Source organism: Osmerus eperlanus, chromosome 10, assembly GCF_963692335.1.
Source record: "Osmerus eperlanus chromosome 10, fOsmEpe2.1, whole genome shotgun sequence".
Lineage (NCBI taxonomy): Eukaryota > Metazoa > Chordata > Actinopteri > Osmeriformes > Osmeridae > Osmerus > Osmerus eperlanus.
Genome location: NC_085027.1, coordinates 6,911,886 through 6,921,252, shown reverse-complemented (window position 1 = coordinate 6,921,252; position 9,367 = coordinate 6,911,886). Strand labels below are relative to the sequence as shown.

The following is a 9,367-nucleotide window of genomic DNA, read 5'->3' as shown; positions in this document are numbered from 1 at the left end:
TATCATGTTAATGAATACATGTAAATATCATACATATATATATCTATAATACATGTCGCACATACATTTTACACAAACCAACATAAAAACACGCCCTCACATGCACACATATTAAAAGAACTGCCATTTTCCTCTCTTTTTTTCCCTCTCTCTCCCTCATCCCCCTCAGCAGCAATGCAGTCAGCTGCAGATCACATGACCATCTTCTGGCTCCGACTGAGCATGCTCGGCCCCCTCAGTGTTGTCAGGCAAAAACTAAGACAGCAGCAGGAGCAGCAGAGACAGAGATCTGCAATAGATAAACACACAGACAGACTGGCACAGAGAGCACCCAGACAGCACAGCGGCACACTCCAAAGAAGAGACCAAAAGCATCATCAAAATGGAGGATCCTGACATTAACATCTCTCATTGCTGCTTATAATGGCTTTACGTTAGGTTCTAATCATTTTTTGATTGGAGAGGGGGCAATAGCTTTACTAGAAAAAAACAGGTGTTCCCTTTAAGAGGGGGAAGGAGCCGGGACAAGGACCAAGGACAGCATCTTCTCTCCTCTCTCTTTCCCTCTCTCCCCTCCATCTCTCGACTAGGTAAGTGTGCGGTGGGGGGTGGGGGAGGGGTAAAATAATTCTGCATCGCTGTGGCTTTGTGGGCTTGTGTGTAAATTCAGTTGAGAGGAAGGTGGGGGGGAAGGGAGGGGGGGGGGTCTCCGGGGGTCGGTTTGTCTGAATCTATTGGTATGTACGGCGACAGAGGTGAGGGGGCGTTGGGGACATGACAGGGTCAGCAGGACAGGAGTAGACGAGGAAAGGAGGGGGGAGAGAGCGGAGGTAATTGTGAAAGAGATGTGTATGTGCGTGTGTGAGAGTGGAGGGGCAGGTGATGTATTCAACGCTGCCAAAAACAAATTGAAGCAGGTGATTGTTTAGCAGGGATTAAATTAACTGGAAATCCCACAAAATAACAAGTTGGATGCCTGTACCTACATCCACAACAGGAAAAGCTAGATGACATGTATAATGTACACAGTAATGTCTGGGGCTGGGATCTCCGCACTTAGAGCCAGAGGTCTGCTGAAACAAAATGGCTCAGTTCAGGAGAGAGAGGAGCTTGATGCTCACAGCCCAGGCAGCAGAATGAGACAGAGAGAGAGAGAGAGAGAGAGAGAGAGAGAGAGAGAGAGAGAGAGAGAGAGAGAGAGAGAGAGAGAGAGAGAGAGAGAGAGAGAGAGAGAGAGAGAGAGAGAAGGAGGAGAGAGGAGAATGGTGGGGGGGGGATAAATAAATACATTTCTTATTTTTTCATTTACTCATAAATCTGGCAGACACCATCACTGATGTATTGACAGACATAGGCAATGTATCTGTATGTGGGTGTATGCGTGCTTGCAAATGTGTGTCTATTAATGTCTGTGTGTCTTCTGCATCATAGACTTCACAGCCAGTACACTGATCCACTAAAATAACTAGGACTCTCCTGCAATAGTTTCACCAAGGTTTCCTAAAAGAAGACTGCAGACTATCTACTGAAATAATGACATCCCAATGATACAGTAGTTTGCTGCTTCATCTGAGGAGGGGTCTGCTTCAGTGTAGCAGCTGGAACTTGGCTTGTTTTAGAGAAGTAACAAGGTCACACCTGACTCCATCACACACTGAGCTCACCCCTGGGACCTGCCTGAGGTTTCACACTATTTAACCTCTATTTAAACAGGAAGTCTTTTTGATGCCAAGATGATTCCTTTGCAGAGTTATCATACAGGATAATACAACACTACCACATCCCAATTATATGATTGCTGTAAAATCATGGATGTGGACGCAGTATGGAGCAGGTCACTTCTTCCTTGTTGTAAAAGTTGCTTTAACATTTTGCTCAAAGATAAACATAGATTTTATTGCAGAAATTTGTAAATCCCTTTTCACAGCCTTTCACTTTTCACTCCTCTCTCTTTTTCTCTTTCCCTTCCTCTTTTTCTCTGTCTCTCTTTCTCTGTCTTCCGTGGTGATTAATGAAATAGTGACAGAAGGCAGAGATGGCTGTTGCTAGGATACATGGCAAGGTGGAGTGCAGATGATTAAAAGAAGGCAGGCGAAGGAGGCCACCATTACTGAGTGCTGAAGACGAGATTACATCACTCTTTCACTGATTCTCAGCTTTGTGAGAGGAATGTGAGATGGCTCATCACTTGTCATGTCACTCCCGTTTCTAGGGTTTAGGTCCCATCACTGCTGAGGACGTGTAAGTGAGCTGACCAGTGGAAGGATTCCTTTTTGACCCTCTGCCTACCGGACACCTAGCTGGTATGGATGGGAGTCCGGAGAGGCCTTACCTTGTCTGAGAGAGCCTTATGAAAAACAGACACAATGGTAAGACTACAACAGGAAGTTATGTAACCTATTGTTATAGACTACAAAACCCAGAGGTCTCATTATTTTATTGGCCTTGGTAGATTTAGCTCTAACCAGACTGTAGTAAACATGATAGATACTGTTACAATACCTTTGCCATGCGTATACGATTGAGCGTTGTTGTAAATCATGGTTGCAGTTAGACTGATCGAGATACTCATTAGTTGTCACACTGCAGATTATTCTTTTACAATGTATTTACTGATCTATCTTTTTCTAGTTGTATTATTTCTTAATCCTGACCACGGGTTTCCTTCCTCCTTTGGCAAGCTGTGAGCATGTTTCTCTCAGACGGAGGGAGAGGGAGGGAGGGGGTAATAAAGGAAGGAAGGATGTGAGATGAAAGGATGGTAAAAATGGCTTGGTCTGCTTCCTTCTGATGTCGGCAATAATGGCCTTTTGAATCTGTGTGCGTGTGTCTTCAGGACATCAAAGGCCAGTGCTGGACGGATGAGGAGTCGGACGGAGAGAATGAGTCAGAGCAGTTCCTCTATGGGATTCAGGTACTGCACACACACATACACAAACACACAGACACACAATGTACAAAATCACTTACACATGCATGAATAAACACACACTCATGCTCATGTGCATACATGCATAAACACACCCAGACAACTTCTGAGAATTCCTGTTCAAAACAAATTCTGGTGATCATCAATGAGGACCAGAGCAGTAAAATCCTTCAATATGCAGTCTTATCACACACTATCTACTGCAAAGATGGAAAACAAAAGCTTAATCTTTCAATCATCAATATATGGACGTTTCTCTCATGCCTGAGAAGAAAATCCAGTCCAGAATTAAAAATGATTTCCCTGTGGCAATAGATAATCTAAACACAAAATAATATCCATTGCCTGTCTGTCTGTGTCTGTGTCTGTGTGTGTGTGTTTGTGTCTGTCTGTCTGTCTGTGTCTGTCTGTCTGTCTGTTTGTCTTCTTATCTGTCTGCAGGGGAGCTGTGCCGCTGATCTGTACCGCCACCCTCAGCTGGATGCAGACATCGAGGCGGTGAAGGATATCTACACTGACAGCGCTGTCTCTGTCAGGTAATCCACTGGTCTTGCCCTGATCCACTCTCACCAGGAATGACTCTGATCCCGTGTAGCACTTTCACACCTTATCAACTGTGTTGCTTCCGTGGACTTGACTCTGCAGACAGACTAACTTAATAATGTTTGATCTTGTTAAATCTAAATAAATACATCTGTATAATCTGGTATTTTTCCTTCCAACAGAGAGTATGGCACCATCGATGATGTGGATATTGATCTGCAGATCAATATCAGTTTTCTAGATGTGAGTTGAGGATGTCATCCATTTTCCTCTATAATATCGTATCTGGCTTTATAGAAACTTTGTATAGCATTGTATCTTAGCAATATACTGCATGTATTAGATATAAATACAGTTGATGATCGTGTGTTTGTATGTGTTCCAGGAGGAAGTTGCAACAGCCTGGAAGGTCATCAGAACAGAGCCTATCATTCTGAGACTGCGCTTCTCTCTCTCTCAGTACCTAGATGGACCTGGTGAGTAATATCCATATGAGTGTTTTTGTTTGAATGTGTGTGTGAGTGTGTGCCTGTCTGTGTACATTTGCACCTACTTGTGCCTAGGAATGTGCGTGTGTGTGTGTTGCATAATAATCGGACTCATTTTTTCTCAGAGCCATCAGTGGAGGTGTTCCAGCCCTCCAATAAAGAGGGCTTCAGTCTGGGCCTGCAGCTTAAGAAGTGAGTCCTGCACACAGTAACATCATCATCATCATCATCATCATCATCATCATCATCACCACATTACGAGCCAATGTTCTCAACCTTCAGAACAACAAAACAATCCCTTTGTCCTCTACAAAGCCTTAATTTATCGGTTTCTACAGTTAAATTACAGTTTTTCTCAATTGCTAAGACACATTTCTTGAATGTGTACTGTGTTTTCTCCAAACTCTAAACACACATCTTCATACTTACACTGTTTTGTCCAAACCCTTGACTTTTGACCCAAAATCAAACACTGTAGTCAAAACCATATTATCTGTCGTATAAACCTAACTTTGCATTCAAAATACACACAAAGCCCTCAAATAAATTCAACCTTCTGAATACCCTTTAGACACTGATGGGCGGATTTGAAAACACTATTATAAAAAGGTTTTCAAGAACCATTGACTATAACGTGTCCCTGAATTTTAGATATGTTCCACCTCATGAGTTTGACATGTCATAAAACTCACAATTACTGCAATTGTCCTTCTTACAGGCTGTTTATTTTCTATTTACATTATACAGCAATTGCATTTTGAGCTCTTGTTACTGTAGTGGTCACAGTATACAAATAGTAGTACTTTTAGTCAACAACACAAATATATTGCTGTAAATTGTAATTTGGGGAACAAAGGCTAAGAAAACAAGGAAATAAACAAATAATTGTTGCCTGGGTAACAGAGCTTGAGTACAGTACTGTTCATTGTGGGTCAGCATCCTATCTCTGACCAGGGTCAGGCCAGAGATTTTCCTCAACTTCACAGGCAATGTTTTCTCTAGCCAAACAGCAGGGAAAATGCCCCTGAATGCCTGAGCCATCCCTGACAAGACTCAAGAGCACAAGCTTCTTCCATGGCTTGGAGAAGGTTGTTCTGTCATAGGGATTTCTGTCATAGTGTGGCACGGATCTCATTTGAGATTGTTGTTCTTCTTCCTCTTCCTCTGCCTCTTCCTCTCCCTTGTTCACCTCCTCTCATTTGGACAATTCTTCCTTTTCTTCTGATATTACGTAGCATCCATGATTTCAAAGTACAGATCAGCTTAACTTTGTATTCATTCCAAACCCCTGATTGCTTGTTGAGTATATTTGCTTGTTAGTGCTTACACATGGATAATTGGTTGTTAAGGTTGTTTGAATTGCGCTGTTTTGGGTTTACTTATCAAATGGCAGTGTTTTCTGAATGACATAATGGTGATAATTGTGTCTTAAAGTAAGAGGTGTGTTTAGACTTTTGCAAAGAAGTGTGAATGAACCTGAGAAATGTGTCAAGAAGGGTCAATTGTGTGTAAAGATTGGGGTACATGTTCTTTCTGCTGGGATTTGGCAAAATGGTTTTGTGGGGATGGCTTACACATACCATTTTTGTGTGTTAGCAATCGAGAAAAACTTTACTTCCTGTCTGTGTTGATTGGTTAATGACAGATGCATGCCGGTCTTCCTGCTTGTATGATATTTCGTTTCTATTACATTTCAGGTATTGATTATTCCTAATTACTTTCTGTGATTGTAATCCCCCACTGACCTGACTCTCCTTGACTTACTGTGTGTGTGTCTGCCTGCATGTGTGTGTGTGTGTGTTCCCAGGATCCTCAGCACGTTCACGGCTCAGCAGTGGAAGCACCTTAGTAATGAGTTCTTGAAGGCCCAGCAGGAGAAGAGACACAGCTGGTTCAAGGCTGGAGGGACCATCAAGAAGTTCAGAGCTGGACTCAGCATCTTCTCTCCCATCCCCAAGTAAGACTGCTACTGCTTTGAATGCTTCTGACCGCTTGGGACACAATTATCAAGCTTTGCCACATACAGTATGTCATGACACATCCATTACACTTTTATCTGTGTGTGTGTGTGTCCAGGTCCCCTAGTTTCCCTCTGATCCAGGACACGGTTCTAAAGGGGAAGCTAAGTGTTCCAGAGCTGAGGGTGACCCGGCTGATGAACCGCTCCATCTCTTGCACCATGAAGAACCCCAAGGGAGAACTGTTCAGCTACCCCCCCAACAGCCAGGTCCGAACCCCTATACACACACACACATACACTCACACACAACATAACCACACATAAATGTCACATGTCCTGCTGGTCAATATGCACATCACAGTCCCCTACATAAACACAGCTGTTATTTACACTAAACTAACATTACAATATTGAAAATTCATGATTGGATGACAATTGCATTCTTCAGTAGTCAATAACTATTTTCTCACTGGAATTGTTAACAAACTGCACAAAACTGGGCGTAAATTGAAGTTTCCCCTTCCCTTTCACAACACACCAGCAAATGTTCCTTCCATCCATCCTTCCTTCCTTCCTTCCTTCCCGCCAATTTCCTTTCTTATCTCTCTTTTTTTCTTCCTTACTCCCCTCTTATCCGAGCCTCTTCCAGTCCCCTCCCCAAACCATGGTGTGCGCCGTTTCCCATAATACTTTGTCTTCATTGACCCATCAGACTGTGGCTGTTCCGGCGGCCAGGGCTCCAGCGCAGATTACCACGCGGCAGCTGATTGAATTGTTTTTCTCATCCCAGGCGGGCGGACACTGCAAGAACATCCCTACCTTGGAGTATGGCTTCTTAGTACAGGTACGAGCTTCGAGGACATAGAGCCACCCCCTCTTTGCACAACTCCCACACACACTAACAGGCCTTTTAAACAGAGAGTTCTCTGATGGTCCTTCGAAAGGCAATTTGAAACATTGTCATGTTCTATTGTGGATGCAAGTGAGACAGAAACAAGAAAAATATATTACTAACACTACTCTGAAGTTAGTATACCAGCCAATTAATGTACCAGTCACTTCATGCACTGTACCAGTCAGCTAAGTGACAGCCAGGCCATATGTGTGTGTTTGTGTCAGAGGAAGCAGTGATGGTGAGGCCAAGTGTGTGTTTGTGTCCCCACAGATCATGAAGTACTCGGAGCAGAGGATCCCGACTCTCAATGAATACTGTGTTGTCTGCGATGAGCAGCACGTCTTTCAGAACGGATCCATGTTGAAGGTACTGGAGAAAGACTTTGTTGTCTTCCTTAAGAAATGATACACAAGTCCATACTACATCTGGAATGACACATAGATCAAAACATAGATTGTTATTTTCATTTAAATAACGTAGGTTGTAAATGCACATATACAAACATATATAAATGGAGGTTGCTTTGCATGAACAATGTGTTTTCAATGCTTGTTTCCTTGTTTCACTGGCTGTATGTGTGTCTGTTTGCGTGCTTGTAGCCTGCTGTGTGCACTCGGGAGCTGTGCGTATTCTCCTTCTACACCCTGGGTGTGATGTCAGGGGCCGCTGAGGAGGTGGCCACTGGAGCAGAGGTGATTACAAGCTACACACACACGCACCCACACACACACGCACCCACGGACATGCATGCACGCACTCACGCATTGGGACATCAAAGAAAGCACCTGTCCACGTAGAAACACAATCATGGGACTCACACATTTTTTCATGATGATGTTTCAGGTGGTGGACCTGTTAGTGGCGATGTGCAGAGCAGCTCTGGAGTCCCCCAGGAAGAGCATCATATTTGAACCTTACCCTTCTGTCGTGGACCCCAATGACCCCAAGACCCTGGCCTTCAACCCCAAGGTGCTGCTCACCCCTGTACACATACAGCACTGTTATAAAGATGCTACATGCAGGGTCATGGGTGTTAATCCATTGTGTCTCTGTGTCGCCCCACCCCTTCTCCCCCTCTCCCCTGGCTGTGTGTCTCCCCCCTCTCTCTGGTCACAGAAGAAGAACTATGAGAGACTGCAGAAGGCGCTGGACAGTGTGATGTCCATCAGGGAGATGACCCAGGTACAGAGGGGAAGGGGGGGTGTTGAGGAGGGGGAAGGAAGTACAGAGTAGGGAGGGATGCCGGATGAAATCAAAATAACCCTCGGAACATTGAAAGCGCTCAAAACTGACATGAGCATAAAGTGTGTGTATTTGTATATTTCAGGGCTCCTATCTGGAGATTAAAAAACAGATGGACAAACTGGATCCTCTGGCCCACCCTCTACTGCAATGGTTAGTAGTGTTGATAACTTAAAACACCTTTGTCGAATATCTGAACTACTTAAAAATGCTAGACAATTTTAAGTATAATGTCAGCTTTATGCTGTAACATGCAATGCTAAGTACTGTCTGGTGCCACAAATCCCATGTTTATGTCTGAATCTATGTGATCTCTACTCACTTGTCTTTCTTCCCTCTCTTGACTCCCTCCCTCCCACCATCTCCATATTTCTCTCTCTGTTCTCCAGGATCATATCCAGCAATCGGTCTCATATTGTCAAACTGCCTCTGAGTAGGGTACGATGATCAACATCTTCCAGTTTATTATCTTCATGGTAGCTAGCACTGTGACGTCATAGCCCCCATGTAGTTTGGGAGTAGCTCCATGAAATATCATTTGGATACGGTCTCTGACACTCTGTCTTTGTCTGTCTCTCGTCCCCCCTCCAGCAACTTAAGTTCATGCACACGTCCCACCAGTTCCTGCTACTCAGCAGTCCTCCAGCCAAGGAAGCGCGCTTCCGCACCGCCAAAAAACTTTACGGCAGCACCTTCGCATTCCAGTGAGTGCCCTGCTTCCCCCCTCAGCCCTCTGCCTCCCTTTACCTCAGCCTACCAAAAACACCTGCCTCCCTCTGATTCCTTTCATCTCCCCCTGTCCAGCCCTGCCTCCACTGCCTTCCACCCCCCCCCCCCCTCCACCCACCTCCTTTGCCTCCCTGTGCGTCAAAGCAAACCAAACTAGCTCAGTCCCTCCGGGAACACAGCTCTATTCAGCAGCCACTCTCCTGAACACGGCCTTAGAATAACAGAATTCTGTTTTGTTTTATTTTAAGAGACGTGAAACAGTCCAATTTGATATTTCCTCTGGGGCTGGCAGTCATGTAACACCAGGGTTTTAAAAGTGAAAAGTAAAAGGGTTAGGGTTCAAGATACACATACTTTGTTGATTCTGTATTTAAACATCAAACATTCTAAATTTGAATTATTTGGGGTGATAGATGTATTCTTCAGAGTGTTGGGGTGGTTGCAGAGGCCCGCATGAAAAGCTATCACTGACCAGGATGTGACAAGGATAGAAATGCAGCATGTTTGTGTGGTTGGAGCCGCAACAAAGCTCTGGCCACACATTAAAAGCTCTGTTTGAAGAAGTGTTTTGTATTTACACA

General features: G+C 44.2%; 1 protein-coding gene across 2 annotated transcripts in view; it reads left to right on the top strand.

Annotated features, from left to right (window-relative positions):
- Nucleotides 1–254: 254 nt before the first annotated feature.
- LOC134028140 (protein mono-ADP-ribosyltransferase PARP6) overlaps nucleotides 255–9,367 on the top strand; it is a 13,580-nt gene continuing 4,467 nt past the window's right edge. The window contains exons 1-17 of one of the 2 annotated variants that reach the window (XM_062471521.1): nucleotides 255–590; nucleotides 2,213–2,369; nucleotides 2,837–2,914; nucleotides 3,371–3,465; nucleotides 3,655–3,715; nucleotides 3,858–3,948; nucleotides 4,086–4,152; nucleotides 5,768–5,917; nucleotides 6,037–6,187; nucleotides 6,633–6,764; nucleotides 7,086–7,181; nucleotides 7,415–7,507; nucleotides 7,659–7,784; nucleotides 7,935–7,997; nucleotides 8,143–8,210; nucleotides 8,447–8,495; nucleotides 8,649–8,761. In XM_062471521.1, coding sequence (XP_062327505.1) covers nucleotides 2,367–2,369; nucleotides 2,837–2,914; nucleotides 3,371–3,465; nucleotides 3,655–3,715; nucleotides 3,858–3,948; nucleotides 4,086–4,152; nucleotides 5,768–5,917; nucleotides 6,037–6,187; nucleotides 6,633–6,764; nucleotides 7,086–7,181; nucleotides 7,415–7,507; nucleotides 7,659–7,784; nucleotides 7,935–7,997; nucleotides 8,143–8,210; nucleotides 8,447–8,495; nucleotides 8,649–8,761 — 1,436 coding nt within the window. In that variant the 5' untranslated portion in view covers nucleotides 255–590; nucleotides 2,213–2,366. Of the gene's footprint in view, nucleotides 591–2,212; nucleotides 2,370–2,836; nucleotides 2,915–3,370; nucleotides 3,466–3,654; nucleotides 3,716–3,857; nucleotides 3,949–4,085; nucleotides 4,153–5,767; nucleotides 5,918–6,036; nucleotides 6,188–6,632; nucleotides 6,765–7,085; nucleotides 7,182–7,414; nucleotides 7,508–7,658; nucleotides 7,785–7,931; nucleotides 7,998–8,142; nucleotides 8,211–8,446; nucleotides 8,496–8,648; nucleotides 8,762–9,367 lie in introns of both variants that reach the window. The other variant, XM_062471520.1, reaches the window with a different exon arrangement.